This window comes from Etheostoma cragini, chromosome 8, assembly GCF_013103735.1.
Source record: "Etheostoma cragini isolate CJK2018 chromosome 8, CSU_Ecrag_1.0, whole genome shotgun sequence".
NCBI classification, from domain to species: domain Eukaryota; kingdom Metazoa; phylum Chordata; class Actinopteri; order Perciformes; family Percidae; genus Etheostoma; species Etheostoma cragini.
In genome coordinates this window covers 13,079,019-13,104,827 of record NC_048414.1, presented here as the reverse complement: position 1 = coordinate 13,104,827, position 25,809 = coordinate 13,079,019, and the positions used below count along the sequence as shown (strand labels likewise).

General features: G+C 39.9%; 1 protein-coding gene across 11 annotated transcripts in view; it reads right to left on the bottom strand.

The window, feature by feature from the left end:
• The window catches only part of tjp1b (tight junction protein 1b), a 66,394-nt gene extending 41,774 nt beyond the window's left edge, over window positions 1-24,620 (bottom strand). For 7 of the 11 annotated variants that reach the window (XM_034880013.1, XM_034880015.1, XM_034880018.1 and 4 more), the window contains exons 1-3: window positions 24,105-24,620; window positions 23,410-23,521; window positions 6,361-6,502 (exon numbers count right to left, since the gene is read on the bottom strand). In XM_034880013.1, coding sequence (XP_034735904.1) covers window positions 6,361-6,502; window positions 23,410-23,521; window positions 24,105-24,540 — 690 coding nt within the window. In that variant the 5' untranslated portion in view covers window positions 24,541-24,620. Of the gene's footprint in view, window positions 1-6,360; window positions 6,503-13,859; window positions 14,384-23,409; window positions 23,522-24,104 lie in introns of those variants that run through there. The other 4 variants (XM_034880020.1, XM_034880022.1, XM_034880024.1 and 1 more) reach the window with 2 other exon arrangements.
• Between the last annotated feature and the right edge of the window lie 1,189 nt (window positions 24,621-25,809).

The following is a 25,809-nucleotide window of genomic DNA, read 5'->3' as shown; positions in this document are numbered from 1 at the left end:
AAGATTAAATGAATGTGAATTGGCGGATAAATTGTACTCTGTGCTTTGCATAGAGTACAAGAAACAGTCAAACCAGACATTTTTTGACCTGGGGACAAAAAAATACACAGTCAAATGATGTAATGTTATCCATCACTTGTCATAGTGCACATTCTGAATTATATTGGTGTTTTTATGAATTTTGTAGACACTGAACATGTTCATCTTTAATAAATGCCTAATGTTATAAGACCATCTCTTGTCTGAGCTGTTTCTGTGACATCTGTTTTATTATTATTAATATTATTTTAGGGGTTTTGTTTTTAATTGTAAAACTTTTAAATCACTAGTTTATATCAATATGAAGATCATATTCTACAGTTTTACAGTAATACGTTAATGAGAATACTGTAGGAACTGTAAAATAACAGTAAAAATACAACCAAAGCTGACAGTATAATACTGTAATGTTTCTTTGCCATACGGTTTAGTACTGTAAAATGTTTACAGTACTAAACTGTTGTTGTAGATCACAGTAGGTTTACTGTAGAATAACAGTTTCAAGCTGGCAATTATAGCTGCCAGTAGTTTACTGTAATTTAACAGGAAATTTTGTTACAGTGTATTTGCTGCCTGTAAAATCTCATTTTTTGTTCATACAAAATAACGTCTACAAAACCGTCCATGTTTGTCTTATATTCAATCAACAGACAATGTAATCTGCAGAACGAACACAACCATGAGCCTCAAATCCTGTGATTGATTAACTTGTCTTGGGACAACCTTCTAGTGTTTCATTCTTCATGCTTGACTTCCCCATCATGGCCACCATCTTGATCCCTACAAACATTACATCATCCTTCTGGCTGTCCTTCACTTGACCCCACAATCAATTGCTCAAATGGGGTGGGGGATAACATGGACATCAAGTCCTCCTTGAAAATAAGCCAAAAATGATAATGAAAAATGATTATTGTGGTATAGAGTGTATTTTTGGAACTGAGTATATTGTATGTAATGTTAGTGTAGTGCTACATTTTCATTAATCCTCTGCTGCTGATGGTGCTTACTGCCCAGGTCTCTCCTCCTGACATACATCATGTGGGAAAGTCAATAGAGCTGTTGGGATTTATGTGGGTTTGAGTCTTCTCTCTTCAAAACGATTTTTTTGTTGATGAGGGGCACAAACCCGACCACAAAAACAATTCATAAACATGAGTCATTTTCTTCAAACCTTCCACTGACAACCAAGGTCCCTGCTCTTTATAATCCCATCCTATTCTTTAGGAAAGGAACAAGAGGGTATTTTGATCCAACTGTGTTACTGAGAGCTACAAGAAATCCATTTTAGAACATCTTTACCAATGGATATAAAATAAACTTAACAGCAACCACGAAACATACTTAATAATCACACATGTAAAAACATTACAGTTATCCAGTTTTTCTGCTGCAGAGGCTCTAAAAGTCAATGTATCGCTACAGTATGTGTTTCATAATGGTACACACAGTGTATGAGTAGCTACAGTGACCTGCCATATGTCCAATCAGAGGACACATAGACACGCCTTGCTCTTGAGTCACAGCCTCCAGAAACATACCCAACATCTGCCATCTCCTCCACGCAGACTGTGGGATCACACGCGCAACCTTCACATGCATCACACATGCTGACACATGCTCACACAAGCTCCACCTCAGTGTCACATACAAACCCCATCCATCACCTCCAACCATCCCCAAGGGCTTATCACCTAAAGAACAGAAAAAAATCATCCATTCAACTCTGTTTTTACATAACAAACCTATCCTATACCTAAAAGAAAATCAGCAGCTGCCCCAATCGTAGCCCCCCTTTTCCCCTCCTTCCAATAAGGCCTCCCACAGTGTTAGTCATGATAAATCTCCTGCTCCCACCCCCCACACTCTGCTCCCTCCTCCCTCTGTCTCTTTCCACAGCCTTGTGGTGTGTTTCAGTCAGGTCCAGCCCTCCACTCCCACTGTGCACCTCTACGCCTTCAACACACGGGAACAATCTCACTCTAACAGGCCCTGAATATGCAGATTGGTTAATTCAGCTGCAGTTGCTCTCTCCGTAAATGCATCTGCAGCACTTTCCAAAGACTGAGCAGCGAATAAATGCTTACGCTGGAGCTTTTTTTTTTGGTGGTGGTTAGGGAGGAGTGCCTCTGTCCACGGCACACTGCAGCCAAGGATGGGATTTTAGAGGTGGGATGGGGTGAGCAGAACTAATAAGAGATTAGGACTTTGACCAAGGCAAAGCTCAAGGCCCAGTTGGTGACCGATCCTGATCTGTTAGGGAGTAATTAATTTAATTGCGCTTTTTATCTTAGCTTAGTTAGTTAGTTGCATCTGCTCCTGCTGATACCATCTTAGTTTCTGTGCAACTCGCCTAGTTATAGCCTCTGCAGCAATCATTCCTTTAATATTTTCCAAAACAGCTGAGAGGGCAGGAAAAACAGATCTTTCCCCAAATTCAAGACACATGAAACAGTAAACAGCAACCTCAGTTTTGCATCCAAACTGCATGCACACTGTGTGTAAAACATGTTTTACCCATTGTTAAGAATTGAATAAGCTGCATATTTAGAATCATCTCAGCATTAATCCATGTATTACTCACACAGAGATGGCAAATCCCCTGCAAAAGGTGACAGTTTACTATTTCTTATCATTGATCACTGAGGTTGTCTATTTTAGAACAACAAGAGAAAAATCACAAACTTTTGGATATGTGAGACTAGTGGTGTAAATAATAAAGAGAATACGATTTTTGTGTAATACTAGAACAACAGATGGACCGGTGCATCTCCCTAAAACATTAAGAAATGCTGATGAGGTGTTGTTGATGAACATAGAAAAAGACTCCTGCTCTACACAAAGGCAATGGGTGCATAAAAGACTGTAGCTTTCCCCCTCTCTCCATCTCTGTTGTGCTTTCTGCAGCCTTTGCACTAAAATCTGATTCAAGCTTTCTGTGAACAATTGCGATGCTTGCCAACTGAAATGACAGTGGGAGTGGGCCAGGACCCAAAGTCCTCCCCTGACTATCAAGAGAGAAAAGCAATCAAAAGAAGCAATCAATATAAACAAAGTCTTAACTACTATTGAATATTTAGCCATACGCTGATGGGCAATGATAGTTATAGACCTAAATTCACACACTCAGTTGATTAATATCTTCAGTTTTCTATTAAAATGGCCAATCAGGATTCCGGATTCTGTTAGAAAACAACCGCAGATCAGCCAGCGGCTTAGAGGCAGTGTTGTGTCTGTTGTGACATTTTAGTAGGATGCAATGGAAACTGCTCCTCGGCTCAGCATCCTGCAGTCTCATCACTCACTGTAAGGCGGACCGTTACTTCCATCAGCTGCATTTGAGCAAGTCAGCAAGTTTTCCTCTAGTGCACACACAGCCTGTACAAAAGAAATATACCGTGGAATTGCCGGGAGCCTTTAGCTGGGCTCTCAGTCTCTGGTGAGATAGTGGCCTCCTGGGCCGTTCAAAGCGTCCTCTGAGTGGCATGCCATTAAGACAAATGACATTGAAGTGGCAAATCGCTATCTATATGACTTACAGAGCAGAAATATTTGAATACAGTGACACTACACTGCCTTTTACCATTCAGATGAAGGCTTATGATTGCTGTGTATGGCTCAAAATCAAGGCCACCACTAATCTGTCAATTACAGCTCAAACCGTCCAATGTCTGGTTCAATAGACAGGAACTGAATGGTTATTTTGCAATAACTTTTCAAATATAAGTATTTTGCTATTCACTTTTTTGATTTAGACAAAACACATTCTCATGCTGTAATACTGTCACAGTTTTTAGCCTAGTTAGTTGCACAGCTATAGGGAGGGCAACACCAACTATTGGATGGATTTCCATGACATTTTGTACAGACTTAATGGTGTACAGAGGATGAGTCCAGCATTAAAGACTTTGATGATCCCCTCCAGATTACCACCAGCAGGTTGATATTTTTGTGGAATACTCTATCTCAACAGCTAGTAGACACACATATTGCCATTATTTTTGATACAGATATCCATGTCACCCAGAGGATAAATCCTCCTGACTTTGGTGATTCCCTAACCTTTCTTCTAACGCCACCAGCAAGTCCAAATATTCACGTACCTAAAATAACAACATCTACTAAATGGATTGGGACACAGATTGGTACAGATATTAATAGTGCCCATTGTGTCCCCTGACTTTTTCTCTAGTGCCACCATGAGATTGACATTTATGGTTTTGAGTGATGTGTCTTGACTTTTGCCATGAAATTACAATTATATTGAGACATTGATGTCACCCTCAGGATTAGTTGTAATAACTTTGGTGATCCTCTGACTTTACATCAGCTCCATTGTCAAGTTAAAAATGTATTGTGTACAAGACTTTGGTTTATGACCAAATAATTAGTGACATAATGACCAAAAAATGTATGACATTCCCATAAGCCTCAGCTGCACTTAGTGTTTAGTGTTGAGTTGCCAATATAAGCATGCTAACATGCTAAATGATGAACATAACAAACATTACATCTGCTTAACATAATTGCCATTGTGAGCATGTTAGCAGCCTCACAGAGCAACACGTATGTATTTAGACTAATTGCCTCGTTAATAAATCAGCATGCCACGAGTAACAGAACGCTCTGTGACACACTGCAACAACTAAGCTGAGAGTCGTTACTTACACATGAGGTACATAAAGATAAACCCTCTGGGTACACTAAATGTTGTTTCAAACTTTTTTCTACTAGTTTAAAATGGTTTCAAGCAGCTGTAATTAGCAAAAACAGCTGTAAGATATTTTGTCCAAAACTCTCCTGTTCTCAACAGCCTACGAGACCATCAATAACTTACTAACCAGCCTTACTGAAATTACATGAAGCGTTTGAGCTGAATTCACAGTCAGGTAACAGCTGAGCTGTCAACATGACATGATTTTTTCACCTACTCTGTCCGGAAGCAAAAAAGTACATGTGTTACAACTGTGAAAGCTTTGATTTGAGCTCTGACAACACTCAGCAAAGGATGTTTCATCATCACTTTGTGTATAAAGACAAGAAAGAGTTTCACCTCAAGCATTTTGTAACATTTTGAGCTATTTAATGATCAAGACATCTCATATCTGAATGTGATTATGGATGAAAGTTGTGTGTTTGTGTGTGTGTGTGTGTGTATGTGTTTGTGTGTGTGTGTGTGTGTGTGTGTGTGTGTGTGTGCATGTGTCTGTCATTAAAATAGCTACATTGATACTAAAACCAAATTTCCTCTTAGATGCAGTATCAATAAAGTGAATGTTAAACTTGAAAATTACCTTTTTAATGCATTTGAGAATACCACAAGAGTTTTTATGAAAAGATCATCACCCCTCTCATCATTGTGGGGTCAATATGAATTTACAGCCAGCAGCCAGTTATCTTAGCTTAGCACAAAGTCTGGACTCATGGGGGAAACAGCTCTGTCCAAAGGTAACAAAATCAACCTACCAGCACCTCCCAAGCTCACTAACTAACACGTTATATGTATATATATATACTGTACGTTTGTGTGATCTGTTCAAAAAAGAGTGTAAACCCCCCATGAAACCACAACATGTCATTTGCATATTTCCCCAAATGTTGAACAATTCCTTTAATTAAGGAATCAATAGACATGACACAGGAGCAATGCAGATACCTACAATCCAAATGGTGATCATATATGTGGAGTGTGGTGCAACAAAACGTTTCAAGACTGCTTCAAACAAAGCATTGTCATCATGTCTAAACTGTAAAATGTGAATCTGTTTCACCAAATTGGCAATATGAGAGCTACAATTTGCAATATAATTTTCCTATTACTTACATTTTGACAAATTTCACTCATCAAAGCAAAATTCATACTTGCAGCCAATGAGAATGCAAGAGCCCTGTAGGACTTAGAAAATGATCTGCTATTTGCAAGGGATGATCATTCGTTAAATGTTCTACAATTTGCCATCTGTATGTAAGCAACATTGTGTGTTGTGTATCTCACTGCTTTTATGTTTTTACCCGAGACAAATAGATCCTATCTTGCTTTGTACAAATGTTTTTCGTGTTAGATTTGGTGTGTGGTTGGATTTAATCAAAGAATCTCTGTAGATTTATATCAGTTACCCAAACACAGAGACATTTAAATGCAAGACTTTTTCACTACTAAAACATGTTCCTGAGGGAAATGTTTGCATTCATCAGTACTATAACCAAATATATCTAATGATGATGTTTGTTCTGTACATTTTAGTCATGCATCATAGTGTCTGTGATTTGGTGGTACAGCTCATTAACACATTGGCCTCGCCTTTAATAAGGTTTACTTACATTGGAGTCAAGGAGATCAATGCTGTCCAGGCTCTTGCTCCTGTGAATGCGGCCCTTGATGCGGCGGAGTGATGGTTTGCCCTGAATGGTGCTCACTGAGGAGGCTGCTGTGATGGAGCCAGCAGTCGGGCTGGGGTGTATCCTGAGGTCAGCACGGAGAGAGCAGGAGGAAGAGGGCAAAGAAAAACAACAGTACTACATCAGGTCAAGTAAGAACACATCCAGCATGGTTGTATCACAGCGGGACAAAGTGCCATGGGCAAGACTGAAGAAGAGGAGGAAGAACACAGTGATCACGTTTTTCCTTTTAAAAGGCCAGAGTCCCCCGCTGGATAAATTGACATTTAAAGAAATCTATAATTGGATTTAATGTCACAGAGGCCCTGTAGGGGAGCTGGTTGTAGCTCAGGAAGGAAGCACTGCAGCTTTAAACAGAGGGCCTGTGCAGCTCTGTGGGCCACAACCAGCCAGACTGTAGCTGGGTCATGGTGAGATGTGGGGAGGAGGCACACTTGGCTGACCTATCACCAATACTCTCAGGAAATGTTTTACCCTTCACATATGACATACTTGAGCAGCACTGTTGGAACCCTGCTGACCACATTAAACCCTCTGCCTCTTATTTCCTTTGTATTTCTCATTTTTTCTTTCTTGTTGCTTAATTGCTTTGTAATGTGCTGTGTTTGCCACTAAATGAATTGTCCCTGTAGGGATGAATATAGCTGAACTGATCTGGGGAATTAAGTTTATCAATCCATAGGGAAATTATATAAATGATTGTGGATTTGACACTTTCTAATGTGTTTTCAAGTCTAAAGTTATACATGTTAACCATCTGGCAAAAGTTATGCTTAGAAACGACTTATAACTGATGTATTTAAAGTGATAATAATGAGTCATTAGCCACGTATATAGCCTGAGTGGAATTAGAAAGTGGTACCAGTATATCTACTACGTTATACTAGTTAGTAAAGCTAAAACAATAAATCAATTGAAAAATAATCATCAACTATTTGATTAATAGTTTCTAACAAAAATGCCAAAACTACCATGGATTTAGATTTGGATTTTTTTGGGCTTTATTTTTGACAGGACAGATAAAGACATGAAAGGGGAGAGCGAGGTGGAATGACATGCAGCAAAGGGCCGTAGGTCGGAGTCGAACCTGGACCCGCTGCGTCGAGGAGTAAAAGTCTATACATGGGCACCCACTCAACCAACTGAACCATCTGGCCGCACTGAATCTAGACTTATTTTAATTGTTAGGGATTATCTGTTTTTCTGGATTTTGTTTAAATGTACACTGAATATCTGACTGGCCAAGCAACATCTCCTTTTTATTTTATTTAGTATAGACAAAGCTGTTTCACATTAATGTGCAATGTTCAGTAGAGTGTAGCTCAAATTAGTACTATTGTCACTGTCTCCTTCTCTTCAGTCCTTTCTCTGAGTGTCATGGAGAACAGTCACTCTCAATGAGGATTTACCTAACACAATAGTCAATGAGGAAAAATCCTGTCTACACAGTGCGGCTCAGGGACAGTAGATATCCATTAGCGAACTCAGCATCAGGCCCAAAGGAGCTCCCGAGCGAGGGGTGATTAGGATAGAAAGGAATGAACAAAAATGGGAAGAAAGACAAAATCACCTTCTACTTTCTCTCTGCATTAAGTCAATTGCCTGAAGTGGCGTAAGATGCTTACTGGCTGGAAATGCAAGGTAAAAAGCATTTTGTGATACGTGCAGTCAGTTACAAGTGACCTTAGATCATTCTCATAAACAATACAGCAAACATGACTAATGAGAAAAGCAGCTTGGAGAGTATCACAGGCCCGGTGCAGTCCTTCGCATTCAGAGGCTCATTTCTTAGATGTTGATTCTGAATTGGATTTCAGCCAAAACACTTCAAGGCAGAATGTAACATAGTGCCAGCAACTGTGCCGACTCAGATATGATGTGCAGTGAACGATTTCATATTGCTTTTGTGATGAATTCTTCTTCTCTATCAAATATGCAGGTGTAATGGGTTTCTTCTGAGTTTGAGAGAATACATTAAATTGTAAGCAAATGTTTACATCTCCTTTTTGCTTTATCACAATATTAGGTACATTTTAAACTACACGTGGATGAACGTCTTTTGGCATATGAGCCCAGAACATATAAGGGAAAGTCAAAACCATTTACCTTTGTGCTTTTTATGACACAATTTCATGAAATAGGACATACTCTTAATAAGGAATAATTTGATATTTTGGGAAACGTGTATTTGCTTTTTTGGCGAGCTTTAGATGAAAAGATGGATTCCACTTTCATGTCTGCACGCTAAATATGAGGCTACAGGTAGAAGGCAGTAGCTTCATATAAGCTCATGGACATGAAATGTGTGATTAGTTTGAGCGCAAAGACTGGAAACATGAGAAAACAGCTAACATGGCTCTGAAAAGGTAACACAATCCAACTAACAGCCCCTCTAAAGCTAATGAACAAGCCATACCTTGTTTGTTTAATTTGTACAAAAACCACAGAATATTTCTTGGCCTGGTGCAGAGAGAATCTTGTCATCACTGTTGTCACTGATCCCAGCCAAGAAATATTCCCTAACAGTAATTCCCCCCTAAAATGACTTGTCTTCAATTTATGTACAGAGATTAAAGTGCCCATATTATGAAAAAAATCACTTTTTTGGGGATTTGGGATGTTATTTTGTGACCAGATTTTGTTCCATTTTGACAGAACCAGCCTAGCCAGCCTAGTTTCCAGTATTTATTTAACAGACAAACAAGAGGCAAGAATGAAAATAAGAACCTGTTCCCAAATGTTGACTTATTCCTTTAGGGCAACCGTAAAGCAGAGAACAAACTGCAACACACTGAATTAATATTCTTCTTTCTGAATGAGCTTTTTACAATAGCTTACTATATGTACAATATCATTGAATGCGCAATGTGATTTTTTTTATTTTTAGTTCTGTCGATTTAAGACAGCAGTGTAAAGACCGGGAAATCATTATCTTTATCATAATGTGCTAAATAGAAACCTTGTTCCTTTATTTGCTGTTTTTTTTCCGCAGGTGTTTTATGTGTGGCGAGTTCACAACACAATAAATGTCTGCTTGACCCTGATATGATGACGGTGTTGGAGTCTTTTGCCGTCTCTATGGAAAAAAAACTGAATCCACTTCAAAAGAAAATGTTATAAGATCAATGCAAAGATCCCTGATGGACCACACGTCCACCCAGAGTGTGATATTGCAATTAAAAAATAAGGAAAGGTCAACCAGATGCCTGATGCTATTACAAAGAAAGGACAAGGCACACACAGGACTTGATGCCGTTCCTCTGTTCCCTGGGTGCCTGGAGGATCCATCAGGTATGATTAGTTTAAGCAATAACGGCTACTGCTTAATCAGCAGGTCAATAGCCAATCTTACGCTTCATTCCTCCCATCTTGCCCACTACTAATAAAACACTTAAAGAGGAGAGCAATCCTGACCAGTGTCTGGTAGACACACACAGACACATAAAACACACACTGTAAAAGACAGACAATATTAGATTTGACTGTAACCACACTATCTGTCTGCTTTTTTTCTTTTTCTAGTGGGTTAAAAATAAGAGGAAACATTACATAAACATAATATACTTGTTGTAATATCCCTGCAGGCTTGCAACAGAGTGTAAAGTTCATTAAGCCAGGTTAATGCTAATCTTTGGCTGTGTGCAGAATGGAATGGGTTTTAAAGACTGCAGGCAAGAGGAACATCTGTTTGCAGAGACTATTCCTAATTTAGAGAACTGCTGCTGGTATTCAGTTTTTTTTCAAAGGCAAGCGGAGCTGTTCCTCTTCTGATTTTGGGAGAATGTGATTCACATGGCACACGCGGTCTCTACCCGATGGATGGCGTAAAAGTGTGTTCTGGTAGGGCGGTGTGTAATCTCACCACCACACGCTGCGAGATCAGCAGAACAGGAAGCGGCTCTGACCATTTGACCAGAAATGGCACAGAATTAACACAGCAATTATGTAACGAGCAACTTAAAAACAGGATGCCTAAATGTTGTATTCACATGCAATAAAGTGTTTCCTCTGTTTAAATCTGTCTTTTAGCAATCCTGTCGTACATCTGTATGTTAAATTATTTGGGAATGACGGAAATATAATCTAACAAATAGATACAATGTAGTCTATGAAGGTGAAAAATGCAACACAATACCTCTATTTATGGAGGTATCCTATTATATGTACTGTATATATTATTATAAATATACATCTATTCTTTTATAGCTCAATGAGCTGTTTATTCTAGGAAGTAAAAAATAATGATCTATGGGGATCACAAGATACCAGAGCTCAATGAGATTTCTTTGAATTTAACACAATTTACAACAATGGTGTCAAAGAGGAAACCTGCTAATACTATTGGAAGATTTAACCAAAAACTACTTGATAAAAAATAATCACCTGAAACTCGCCAATTTTGGTGACAAAGTTAAGCTCTTGAGCGAACATTATCACTATGCTGCATTTCAGTCAGGTGGGCAGATTACATGTTTTATAAGGTCTCTATCCAAACAGAAAAACACAAGCCTGTTAAATGAGGACACTGCATAACATTATGTTACAGCACAGTCATAAGGCGGACGCTTTTGTACACACTTCTTATGTGTTTTGTCACAGTTTCTTGTATAATATAGTCAAAAAGGATGAAAAAGGAGTGGAATAACTATGACTTAAATGTACACACATTCTGCAAATGGAGTGTGGCAGCTTGAGCCACAAGGAAGGCATTTCAACAGTACTACCCATGTTATGGTTAAACTATTACTTGTTTTAACACTACTACTACTTTTACTGATCATATTGATATCATGTACTGATATTATTGACACTAATAAAGCTAAAGAGGAAAACGAGGATAAATGCTTACCATAAATATTAATTTCAGATTCTGTTTCATGTGTTTTTGAACTATCTGTTAAGTTTAATGTTTTCTGTTTCAAGACAACACAAGAGAGAACAAAGAACTTTCAAAATAAAACAGGAAACAGAAAACATGAAATGTTATATTAAAATATTAGTTCTTTGGCCATACTATTAAGTGATTTTCCAACTAACATTTATTGAAGGGAGGCGTTTTATGTCTTTATCTACAATTGATGGACAGTATACTTTACTGTTGACAGTTTTTACATAGCCTACATGAATTTTACATTACAGCTAAACATTGTGCAAATCCTAATGGTTTCTGTATATTATGGAAAAAGGGAATAAGTGTATTAGCACAAATACGAATTAACACAGCCTTGATTAAACATATAGGTACAAAACAACATTTGATGTCAATTTTACGTTTAAATCCAGATTGTTCAAAAAGTCTCATACCAATACTGCAGACATGACATTCAGTGTAGTAAATTATACCCCTAATGCAAATTAAAAGTGGAAAACTACACCTGCTTGAAAGGTAAAAAAAACATTTTGACATTGACACAGATCCAAATTGCAGCAACATAATTTGCTAAATGGTTGGTTGTAACAAAACGCACGTGCAGTAAATAAAGCAAAACATACAAAATTCCTGGTATGGTCCTTTGAATGACCGCTATGATATAACGTTTGGAAACAAAAATACCAATTATGAATTCTGTCTCCGTTTCTAATGGATTATTGGAGGTGCATGAAGATCTCAGCATTTTCACTCCGTCTCACAAAAGCTGGGGCTGCTGATTTTTTACTCCAACTGAAAAAAAATTCAATTGAACAAGGTCAGAGCTTTCTCTAAGAATTAAATAACTCGCCTTTTAAAGGGCACTGCTGTAGATGAGACAAGAAGGGCTCCTTCCTAAATCTACTTAAATATGGAGATGTAAGTAGCAAAACAACAATGACAGAAGAAACATGAAAGGAGTCCTCTGTCTCAGCTAAATCCCTTATCTTCTCCTGGTGAAGGGGCGGAGGGGGAGGGGGAGGGAATTAGGCTAAGAAAAAGGATGACTAAGCAATATGATTAGCCAAAGAGACCAAGAGATACAAAAGCTGCATGTGATATGCGAGTGACCCCAGATGAGGTTAGCAGCACTTTGACTTAGAAATCTTAGAGTTTATAACACGTTCTTGTAAATATTTGAATACAGATAAATTACTTATTACAAAATGTATAACTAAAATTTTTAAAAACATCCTGTTGTACACACAGTATTTGTATAATGTCAACTTGGAGGAAATTTCAGGTTATGAAATTCAGTTTGTGGCTGTGTATCTGTACATTTCTTTTGATCATGATGTTCTTTAAAACAATATGACGCTCATAGATTTTCAGCATCAGTGTTTTGTCCTTGCTTCAGTCACAGAAATGGTTAAGGTTGGCTTTAAAGAGATGATGATAACAGGAAAGCCCCTCACACACTGGAGCCACGCCAATGTAACTGCATTATGTGGTTAAATGATCCACACCGTGCAACACATTTTGAGTTTGTCTGAGACACTTGTTATCAGTGTGCCATTGAGACTCCTAATTAACCGTCTTCGCTTTCAAACAAGATGGTAATCCGGTGGTAATTAGGGATACTATGTCACACACGTTGCAGCCTCAGCAGCAATCTGCTTACAGCCAGGAAAGGAATGAAAGGAGGACTGTCTTAAAGTAAACAAATGAAGGCGGCCGCATGAAAAAGAGAAACAATGAGGGGTGGTCACTGCAATAATCGGAGTATACAGACACACAGAGCAATGAAGACACTAAACAGGTGTATAGACAAGACACAAACACACATGCTGAGAGCAGATGGGTAGAAAATGTTTAATAGACATGACAATGAGAGGTGTACAGAGGCCTGGCTGCAACACAGGAAATAAAAACAGGAGAAGATCATGGTTCATGCTTTTACCTTTTATTAATTAGTTACAACACAGCAGTGGGGATAAGAGAGAGGAAGGGTGATGGTTTACCACATGGTTAGCTTGATGATGGCATTTCCAGTGACAGCAGCAGTGCAGTGAAGGCCATACAGTCCATTAAAGCATGAAGTTGGAGGCAAAGAAACAATGATGAGGCTATGACATCATCCCTACGCATTCAACTTTACAAACTGATGGAGAAGAAGGACGTTGCTAGGGCCACTGGACTAGGTGTCACACACGCCCACGCAGGCACGCACACATGAATGCAGGCACGCAAAAACACACACACACACACACACACACACACACACACACACACACACACAGACAAACTCTCAGCATGCGGGGCAGTTGCCTTACCTACTGTGTATCGACCACAGTAGGTTTGTGGTGCTTGCAACATGGTGCAGACTGGCTGCAGTGGCTGAAAGTAATATTATGCCATTTTGGAGAGTGAGCGGGCGCACCGTGGTGACCCGCTCATCTTTTGACGAGATGTGGGAGGCGACAGATCGGCTCATCGCAGCCCCCCTTTTTTTCTCCCAACCTGCATCATCATCATCGTTATTATCATCATCCGCAACAAGATTCATACTCACCACATACGCTTCCTGGGTGGAAGACAATGTTCTTTGTTGGAGGCGGTCACCCCCAGAGCCAGCTGCATAACAGTAATGTATTTCTGGTAATTCACCATGGTACTGTCCACCGCTACTAAAAATCCAACCCAAAGAAAAGCACAGGTGATCATATATTTCTTTATTCCCTGGCATCCGCCTCCGCTGCGTCTTCCATGCTCAGCATCACAACGCCATTTCCAGCGCTGAAGGACTGACAGTGAAAACACTCCCCAAGGAGCTGAGCGAAAGGTGCCGTACTGCTGCGACCCATGTCCGCAATGACACTCTGACCGTGTTTTACCGCTCGCAAACAGATCGCCGATCCATGCGATTTGTAATTTCTTAGTCTTTTTTGAAACGGTCAGGATTTGGACATTATCTCCTTCCTCCTTCCTCCTCCCTCCTAACCAGGGCTGGAAACACTCTCTTAAAAACGCTGCAGCGTCCAGGCGTCCGTGTGTGTGAGGTAGGGGAGAGAGTGTGTACAGTGTAGTCAGAGGGGAGCGACTGGGAGTGAGGGGAGGAGGAAGAGGAGAGGAGAGGGGGGAGAGGGAGGAGGGCAGGCAAGGGACCGATTCATTTGGAAGGGTCCAGTTGTAACATCTGTTTTGAAGGTCTACAGTTTTTCTATAATTGGGCTACTTGTTAACGGGAGCTTATTTTGAAAGTCGAGTTTCTTTGTTACACAATAGCCTACTTCCTGGAACAAGTAATGCCTAACATGGGCGGAACTAGAAGGTCTGAGCCCCCTTCCCCTTTTTCTTTGGAGGTGGGGGATATTTTTGTGCGCATTTCCTGTTCTTGTGTCGTTTTTCACAAGACATTTTGACACTTCACCGTAGGAAAAGCTCAGGTGCAAATAATAAAATAACTGATGGTTGAATTCATAGATATAATTTACAGGGGGGTTACTACCCCCCCAATAATCAAAACTGGCCAGTGCAACCCACCCCAAAAAAGCTATTATAAAATTTCTTTACATAAATAAAAACATTTGCACCATAAATTGAGACAGAAAATGCATACATTCTTGCAGAAGAATTACCAGAATGCTAAAAGTGTTTGAACAAGAGGTATACTCTACAAATAACATAGAGACAGACAGCTCACTACCACACATACAGGTGTAGGTTTACTTCACCTATTTGGACCGTGGTCGGGAACTACTGCTCCACACAGAAAAGCAGGACACAGCTGGTCCATTTTGAATGAAATGGAACTCATTGTTACAGAGACATTTGTTGCACACAGTTTATTTTCCATCACCTGAATCTGCAAGTTACTGTGATCAAGTTTCTCATGGGAAAATGATATTGATGTTTAATATTACTGTACAATCATCTTGCATACTGCAAGAGAAAGTAAAAATCTGTGGCAGATTCCACCTCTCTTAAAACTTCATGAGAAATTATGAAGTTAAAGTGACATGTTTTGATGCTTGACATAGAAAATATGCCTCTTAGTTCTGCTGCAGACTATACAATGATTTAGTGTTTGTTAAATTCATAGAGGTGCTATATACAGCAGCTCTTTCTCAGCGGACTGTGCCCACACAACCTGCCATTAGCAGCAAATAGAGGCTGGCGTGGGTTGTTTTTCAGTCAATAGACTGACATGCCGGTGTTGTTAGAAGCTTCAGAGTAAGTCGATTAGTCTAGACTTTAAAGTCTTAGAGGAGTAGAGATGTGCTCACCTGAGTAGAGAAGTGCCCTTTCTTACTCTCACTTGACCAGACAGACTTAAACAATGCTTAGCAGCACAAGAGGTCTGAGGAGGTCAGATGGATGGAAGCTGAGAATCTCATACTGTTTTTATCTTCCATGACCAACACAACATTACAATAGCTGCGAATAGCTGCCAGTGACAGGGGAGCGAATTCCTCTGCGGCCTACGTTGTTAAAAAAATGTATGCACCCATGACACTGTAGTGCTCTATGAATGAAACTATCCTCCACATAGTGTGCATTACACTAACCCACAGTACAGACAGCGTAAACCTCTCTTGGGAAAATGTAGGGTAAACATACAGGACTGCCTGTTGAAATGCACTACAGTGTGTGGTTATGTAAAATTAAATCATTGGTAAAAGTACCTATTTCTAAAATTAACATCTAAGTTTATATAACTTAAGGTATTTTGTAAATTCCATTTACAACAGAGCCGAATGTAATATGCAGAGAATGAACATCAGACCTTTTTTGTTATTCAAAACAGCTCTTTTTGTGGATGCCAGTTAGTTACTTCTGGGTGACTTGAAGCAGAATACCCTTCAGGGCATTAAAGGAATCTAAAATTATCTAGTGCTCATTTGTCCAAAAAAATCTCCCATGCAGTATCTGCTGGTGAGAAGGCTTCCAACCTTATCTGTGCACTGAAATTGAAATTAGTTCATTTTGAAATGAACAATAATACAAGTATGTATTCGACAATGATTTCAAACAGGGTTTGAAACAGAATATGAATCATAAACTCAGTACATTTATAGTATATAAAAAGAAATGCTCTGGCTTGTTTGTATTTCTTTAAATCAATCACAACTGTGGGCAGGGCTAAGCCCTGAATGTAAAAAGAAAGCGGAGATAGCACAAGGGGAGGGACACCCAGCACGTAATGTCATGCTTTAACCCAGCAATGTACATCCATTGAGCCAGACTAGTAAAAAAATCCTATAATGTCATGCAATAAGCAAGAACGTAGCTACAATTGAGGATGCAATGACATTTGGTGGATTATCAATGTTAAGTTTACACACTGCAGTTAAAAACGCATGTTTTAACATTGTTTTTAGTTTGATTACTTTTAGGCGAACACAGTAAATTTAGAGATTCAGTGTTACATTGGAAAATCAAATCGTAACGCCTTAATATACAGGTCCATAAGTTCCTTAATGTTACTTAGAAAGAAAAATGTAATTTGGTACTAACTAAAGTGAAAAAAGACACTATGTTCTGAGGCTTAACTTAGTTTAGATAAATTTACATAGATGAGTTTATAAGTATTTATTTTTTTTAGGATTATTTTTAGGATTAGGATTATTTAGGATTATTTTTAAGTAAGATAAGTATACGAGATATGGTAAACTTTTTAGCAATCAGTCGGTTATTAATAGAGCGGTAAAAATAACACATTAATGAGTTTACGCATTTTTTTTTAACCTTACAAATTGTTTTCGCTTGATTACCGCACGTGTCTTGTCATTTGGGCCTTAAGCCACTCCGTAGTTTGGGAAATCAGGAAGCGATGCAACCATATAGTGCTCCTTAATAACACCCAGGGGATCAACAAACCGTTGTCTGGCTCGCCGCCGCAGAGTAAAGAAGCATCTCTGTTGGATCTACAAGATCTGATAAAGGTGTTCATGGAGAATGTGATCGGTGATGTCATCACCTACACCGAGCACGCCAAAAGGAAGACAGGGACCGCCATGGATGTGGTGGACACTCTGAAGAGTCAGAGCCACACCCTGCATGGCTTCGGAGGTTTAACCTAATCCTGAATCACAAACAGATAATAAAAATCTGTGATTAATTTGCAATTAATCGCATGATAACTACGGAAAATCATGCAATTAATCACGATTAAATATTTCCATTAATTGACAGCCCTAGTTCAAAGAAAGGCAAACAACTCAGAGCGTTTTTGTCTCCTATCCCAGAATGCATGTGTGGTGTAGCCAGACATTACTCCTTAGCGCTATGGAGATAGGTCTGGTAAAGGGAGACTAAGGAATTCCCCATACAGAAAACATCTACATTGAGACTTGGCTGCATGCTGGTGGTGGTGTCGCTGCTTCCTGTTAGTAGCCTTTTAAATCTAGTCAACACTCAAAGAATACACTGCTAATGGAATCATCAAAGCGGCAAAAAAAAAACTAGCAGCAGCGCACTCTGTCACCTCCCACTGACTAGGGACGCCATTCAGATATTCATTACAGGGAGCGAGTATAGGAACCAGTAGTAGTGTGTCAGTGGGGAAGCATTGAGACAGCAGTGGGTCAGTGGTTGTGGTGCAGTCTGGAGCTTGCTGCATACCCATGCACACTCCACTGCAGCACTTTGATCCCCCTCTCCATCTCCACAGTAATGGCTCGATGCAGCCTGCCCCATCATTACCCTTCACACATGAGAACCTACTGCTGACATCTTTGAATGTACGTCGCGCACCCACACACTCACACATTCACACAGACACAAGCATATTCCCACACATGCATGCTAATAACACTAAAGCACATTTTTCCCTCCAGCAAGTAAATAGGACAGACGGGGCTGCCCTTCTTTCTTGTGTCCTTAGACTCTCTTGTCTATTTTATTCTGTATAGCAAAATCAAAGCTGGTTTGTAGGACTCAGAAGCTGCTCCCAGAGGAGACAAACCTGGACGAAAGCCCTTAGAACCACTACCGCTGTAACACAGTGATTTATTACTTTTGCATCAACAAAGAGGAGAAGTTCACAGAGAAAGTCCTCTTCACATGAATGCACTGCACCAAGAAAAACAAGAGTAATGAAACGCATGCACGCGTGCAAACACACCCACACATACACACACACACACACACACACACACACACACACACACACACACACACACACACACACACACACACACACACACACACACACACACACACACACACACACACACACACACACACACATATACACACACATACAGTCACACCTCAGTGCTGTCGCAGTGCTTTCTCTCTATGTGCTGTGAGGTGAGTCATCAGCACAGAGAAGCATAACCTCACAGCTCCAGCTAATCTATCCTCTCCTCCTTCATCACTCCTCCTCAACCTGCCAGCATCTAATTTTCTCCACATGGATGAAGGCATGGTGACTTAAATCATTGCTGCAGCCTCATATGTACATATAAGACCACAGATCCAAACACATGACAAACACATCCCTGTGAATCACACACACACACACATCCTTTGTAATGATATATCTTGCAGCTAAAAAAACAACAGCTATCGAATTAATAATTCTGCATAATCATGAATCTAATGCACTGAGATGATTTCTCAAGAGGTTTTATATGCTGGTTTAAAAAACTACAACAATCCCATGAAAATATTGTGGAAGTCAACGGCCCTTAAACTAGATTCAGTCAGGTTCACATCAGTTCCCGTGCTTCTCTTACAGAGAAACACAGGTCCTTTGTGCCCTTTAAGACTGAAGCCTAGATATGTTTTTAAATATTTGCTCTCAGTGAGCAGGATACTAGTCTACATCCATGACGTTCCACTTCCGGGATTGCTCTGTTGCTGGCGGAAATTTGATCAGATGTTCCTCTTTTTGTCTGTTACCTTCCGCTTTCTTTCTGTTGGCATTCTAAAATCAGGTCAACTTACTACGGTTAAGTGCTCCTTAGATCTCAAGAAATAGAGACAGCTACAGTGGGGGTTGAAAATTTGGGCACCCCAGGTAAAAATTTGTCAAAAAAAGAAGAAGAACAAGAAAAGATGGAAAAATCTCCAAAAAGCATCAAATGACATTCGTATAATATGTCACAAAAAGTTTGCTTTTATTTCCATCATTTACACTTTAAAAACAACAGAAAACAAAAAAATGGCGTCCGCAAAAGTTTGGGCACCCTGCAGGGTTGAGACCTTGTAACGCCCCCTTTGGTAATTATCGCAGTTTGGAAACGCTTCTTGTAGCCAGCCAAGAGTCTTTCAATTCTTGTTTGAGGTATCTTCGCCCATTCTTCCTTCCAAAAGTCTTCCAGTTCTGTCACGCACTGCTCTTTTAAGGTCCATTCATAGATTTTCAATTATGTTGAGGTCCGGAGATTGTGAAGGCCATGGCAAAACTTTCAGTTTACGCCTCTTGATGTAATCCACCGGGGATTTTGAGGTGTGTTTAGAATCAAAATCAATTTGTAGAAGCCATCCTCTCTTTAACTTCAGCTTTTTCACGGATGGCATCAAGTTAGCATCCAAAATTTGCAGAAATTTTATTGAATCCATTTTTCCTTCTACTGGTGAAATGTTCCCTGTGCCACTGGCTGCAGCACAACCCCAAAGCAGGATTGATCTACCCCTATGCTTAACAGTTGGAAAGAGGTTCTTTTCATTAAATTCTGTGCTCTTTTTTCTCCAAATGTACCTTTGCTCATTGCGGCCAAAAAGTTCTATTTCAACCTCATCGACACACAGAACTTGTTTCCACAATAAGTCAGGCTTGTCTATATGTTCATTTGCAAACTTCAAACGCTGATTTTTGTGGTGAGGACGTAGAAGAGGTTTTCTTCTTATGACTCTTCCATGAAGACCATATTTGTAAAAGTATCTCTTTATAGTGGAATGGTGTACCACCACTACAGTGTCTGTCAGGTCTTTCTGGATGGATCGTGCAGTCAAACGTGGGTTTGTTCTTGCTTTTCTCACAATCCTGCGAGCTGTTCTGTCTGATATTTTTCTTGGTCTTCCAGATCTTGCTTTAACCTCCACCATTCCTGATGACTGCCATTTCTTAATTACATTCTAAACAGAGGATATTGGCATCTGAAAACAGTTTGCTATCTTCTTATAGCCTTCTCCTGCTTTGTGAGCGTCAACTATTTTTAGTTTCAGTTTTCTAGACAACTGATTAGAAGAACCCATGGTGCTGATTGTTGGGGCAAGGTCAGATGAGTCTGGGCATTTAAAACCTTAAGATTGACATCACCTGATCTTTCCAGACGATGATTGAGAACAATCCATGACACTGTCAGGTCTCAGCTTTCCAAAGGGGGCGGTGCATGCTATAAACTCTGCAGGGTGGCCAAACTTTTGCAGATGCCATTTTTTTGTTTTGTGTTATTTTGAAAGTGTAAATGATGGAAATAAAATTAAACTTTTTATACAAATGTCTGATCTGTCATTTGATGCCTTTTGTAAATTTTTCCATCTTGTCTTGGCTTCTTTATGCACATTAATACAATTTTTTACCTGGGGTGCCCAAACTTTCGAGCCCCACTGTAGCTAGACTAAATGTCGAATCCGAGTTTTCTGTTGCACAACTAAAACAACTTTTGAGTGTACACATGTTCTACTAAAACAAGTTCCTTCCCAAGGCTATTTTGCAGCGGCATCATGGCTCGATACAGTGCTTAGCGTCGCCCATGAGGATTGTAATTGGTTCAAAGAAATGCCAATTAACCAGAGCATGTTTTTCTCCCATTTCGGAATGCTATTTGGACTAGCCAGACAGCTTCCACAGAGCTGTGGAGGAAGGTCCAACAATGCGAGACTAGCAGGATAGTGACCAGAGGCAGACACAAAAAAGCCAAACTAACAAAAAGTGTGTTTTCTGCTGTGGATCAACGTGTGCAGATCTGAAAGGTGAAAATAACACAAACATCTTCTTGCAGCTCTACAGTTCATCACAAGGAAGATATTTAGAGGTTGTTTCCACATTTACAACAAGCACGGCTGTGGACATGCTTCACTCTGTCACACAGGGACACATGCTGGCAAACAAATTCTGAAGCCGAGCCTCCATGACTTAAGGCAGTTTCTGTCCTACTTCTCCTAAGAGTGAATAAACAACTGATTATTCTGTTTTCATCTAGTGATAAATGCAGCCAACCTTACCCCACACTGTATATTAGCCCGTCTGTATTACCAGGTAACACACATGCAGGAATACATCAAAAGACACAAGAGCTACACCAACATTCTCTCTAAGTTGTACCCTTTCTGACATCAACAGATTTTAACATCATCACATACAGCTGTTTTCAGTCTTAGACATAAGTTGACAAACACTATCTAACATATAACCATATAATACATTTTAAGAGGACTTACATTGCTTTGTTAGCGTACTGCATCTCCTGTGGAGGCTCTGTGACTATTCTGGCTGTGTCCTGCTATGCTCTGTTGTCTGTTTGGTCTGTCATCCTGCCTGTGTGTGTGTGTGTCAGTGCCCAGGGCAGGACCACTGGGATTGCTGTCTCCATGCTGACTTAGCTGTCATACATTAAAAAGGCCTTCTTAACGGTCTGTGGAGCATATCAGCTTGTCTGTCCCATCTCTTCAGGCATCACATCCAAGCAAGCACTCTACCTCACTCACACACACACACACACACACACACACACACACACACACACACACACAGTCACACCTCAGTGTTGTCGCATACATACATATATACACACTGTCAACTGTTCCCTGCTTCTCCCCTCCCCCTGCGTTGTTCGCTGGGCCAAGGGTACTCTCCAGGGGTCCACAGACCCCCAGAAAGACACCAACACTCAGTCATGATGGAATCGCAGGGCCTGACACATCGTGACACAGGGACTCTGCACCACATACCGTAGTGCTCTGACTGCTCTCTTGTATAAAAAAGAAAAGCTCAGCAGATGTTATTTTATGCTCTTCTTTTCTGTCATTTCAGTATCGCCATTTTTAGACATAAATATAGTGCTGCAATAGCCTTCATTTGTGTATGATCATTTCTGAGAAATTAGTCAACTTACAGATGAGTAGCAAATTAAAAGAAAACCCAACAGAAAGTGTTGCAAGGTTTTGTGGCACAGCAAACTGCTTATATCGGTTTAGTGCTACTTGGCATAGATTGAAGTCTCTGGAACCATTCTTTCAAAACGTCCAACACATCTTTTTTCTCTTCAAGATTTTTTTGTGTATTTGTATTTGTAGGGACAATACACAATTATCAACATTTCTTTAAATGTGCCAGTAATCAGCCATCTAATTTTCAACTGTAGTCCTTGTAAAAATGTTCTAAAACCAATACAGTGAAATGTTAGAAATATAAAACAGTAAGAATGAACACAAAAGAAGCAAAATTACCATGTATGAGAAGTTGCAAGAAATCACACAGCAAAACACTGATGCAATGATACAGCAAAACAACAACAACATCCATCATTCAAAACATGCAGGCGTGCAAAGCAGCATAAAACAACTGAACACAAATGAGCGAGACTGACCACATTTTGCACACAGCCATGCAAAGCAATAAGACATAGATGGATGAAAATACACAGCGATGCAAAATTGCTGCATGATCTCGCCAGTGATCTGGTGACTGCAAAGGCCATAGTAATCATTTATTCTTCAAACTATTCAGTAAACCGTTTTACAACGTGACATGTACACCAATCAATAAATCAAAATAACGTGACCATTTCACGAACTCCATTGACCATGCATGGCACCAGGGTTTATTGGTTATCTGCATTTGTTGTTGTTCAGAGCAGACATAGGTTTGGAAACTGCAGGGCAGACATACATGACTGCTACTGGTATTTATCGTAAAGACTAAACACATTTATAAAGACTCTTTAAAAACACTAAAGAATAGTTTTGAAATGTAAATGAAAGCATATTTGTACCTCAGCTCTTAGATTCTAAGAAGCCTTAGATATATTCTCATCACCAAGATTTAGTTTATATTATGTGGTTAAGGAACAACTTAATAACACCGGGGTGATTTTGTCAACAGCATAGATGAAACTCTAGATGTAAGGCTTTCACACAACATCAGGGAAATGTAAAGTGTCTCTCACCTGGAGTTAAACTCAGGGGGGGTGTACATGGGAGGGGAGCACAAAGGTTGCTCTCCTGGACTGTTGGACGCCACAGGGTAGCCCCCTCTCCTGCACTGTTCTGGGGCCCCATCTGTAGGAATAGATTAATTTATTAGCCACTTTTTGTGTCTCTGCTAATTAATACATCTTTCTCTCTGACTGGGTGAGTAAGTAAAAGGATTCACGTGTTTATAATTGTGGGATTTTAGGATCAAAGCTGTAAATGTGACTCCTGTTTGATGTGAGTACTCAGTTTTATGTAAATGTAGGTAAATCGTATTGATTTGAAATAGTACAGAATAGACAAGGCCATGCAGAGTACAGCCACGCTTAGGCCATATGTTGTCAGAGGCTAGTTAGAAACGCCGCCGGCTCAGTAATCTCTTCAGCCATCCAGATTTAAGAAGCTATTTTTGCTGGCTCTTAGTCTGTGTTGCTGGCTTAGTGTAAAGCAGTTTTTCTTGTTTTTTTGTTTTCAACTTTTTCGCAGAAAATAAAATGCAACACAACATAAGTAAAAATATTGGACAAATAAGTGGAATGCAGCTACAGATCAATGAGCTGTTACACAGTTTTGCTCTGATGCACATTGAAATGTTTTTCAAAAAGAACATCAGCGAACCACGACCTTTATGTTGGTCATTATGTGATAAGTGGCTAATCAATGCATGTACCTTTTTCATCCAGCAGAAAGGAGGTCAGCAGGTGGGGACACACTTCCTCCAAAACAGAGCAGAATGAGCAGAATGCACCAGGCCCCTTTGAGGACAGATGGTCCAAGAATATCTCTGTCCTTTTCTTGCTGGACTCCTGTGCCAGTATTTCCTTGTACTCCCCCAGTGAGAAAACTTTGTCATACACCAGGTAGGGAAGTACTGTGCTGACGTCCAGCTCACTCAGGATATGTTGTCGGTGCTGTTTGAGGATCTTAGCCGCCCATCTTTTCTTCTTCCTGGTGCCTGGCCTCCTGCCAGACCTCTGGTGCTGCCTCTTCTGCTTCTTTACAAACCACTTTTTGGTGCCGCTGCCAAACATCTTCAAGTTGAGGAGACCCACGAAAACTTCTTCCACGGCTCTGTCAACACAGTTCCCAAAGGAGGGGAGGTGCATATTTCATGCCACTGAAGCGACCATGCCACATCTTTCCTCGAACCTCACTTTGTTTTCGTCTGAGTCGTTTATCTGGGGCAGGAAGAGACAATCTGGACAGTAGCTGATTTCTAGCTGGGTGCTTACCGACACTAAGAAGATTATCAGACTCGTAAGTACACCAATGCAAACTGCTCACCACTGCACAGACAACATACTTTACATTATTTTGTCCAAGAAGATCAAACATTTGAGCTATACTTAAATTGTCATTACATTTACATATGCCCCCTTTAATTAAATATGTGTCCAACTAGTTTCTCTTTTCTGTTAATTCCTTGGAGTTAATTTAGAGCAACCCTGTCACAGGCCCCACAGTTATTTTGGGTAATGCTGACTTACCTAAAATCATCAGGGAGTTACAAAAGAAGGCTTTTGGGGGTTTAAATCCACCCCCCATCTTGGAAACTCTGTGATGAAACAAGCTGCCCCTGAGCAAAGCACCTCACCTCAAGCTGTTCCGCTGAACAGCTCTCAAAAACAAACTTACCTTCCTGGTAATTGCTTTGAATGTGACACCTGAACAAAGCAAGATTAAACCATTTTGTCATGGGCATTGACCCATTACATTGAGATGTCAGGCTTGCATTGAGGAAATGCATTAACATATGATAGAATGGAACAAGGGCATTTAAAGGGGAGCTTAATGCATTGTACTGAAAACTTAAAAAAAAAAGAAAGAAGAAAAAAGAATAATGCAGCACAAACCAGCATGACCTTGAATCACATTTGATGCAGCTGCTGTGTAAAACAAAAGGGGATACTCTACCAGAAGAGGGTGCCATTTGATCAGTGGGCATCAGATATACAGTAAATCACGTGGTGCTGAGCTGAAGTGGAGGGAGTGACACAAAGAGGATATTTCGTAGCAAAAACACTGTAAATGTTGGACCTGCTTGATGACTTGAACGTTATATTATGTGAGTTGAGTGCTGAATTTGACAATGCAGAAAACAAGGTGGTTGGTTGCTTCAGGGTCAGTATGCATCCACATAGCATCATGACAATTTCCTAAGCATTGCTGAGTCACAGAAGTTAAACTTTATCTCAAACAAATTCTTGTAGTTGTCTCGTTTGTGGTCAAATCCTTTCTATCAGTGCTACAATTAGCCCTAATACAAGTATATCAAATAAATGAAGAAAGTTTGTCTCCTGTGTAATTTTTAATCCAAAAAAGACTCATTGCCCAAGCATTCCTTGATTTTGCAAAGTACCTTATAAAGATGTGCT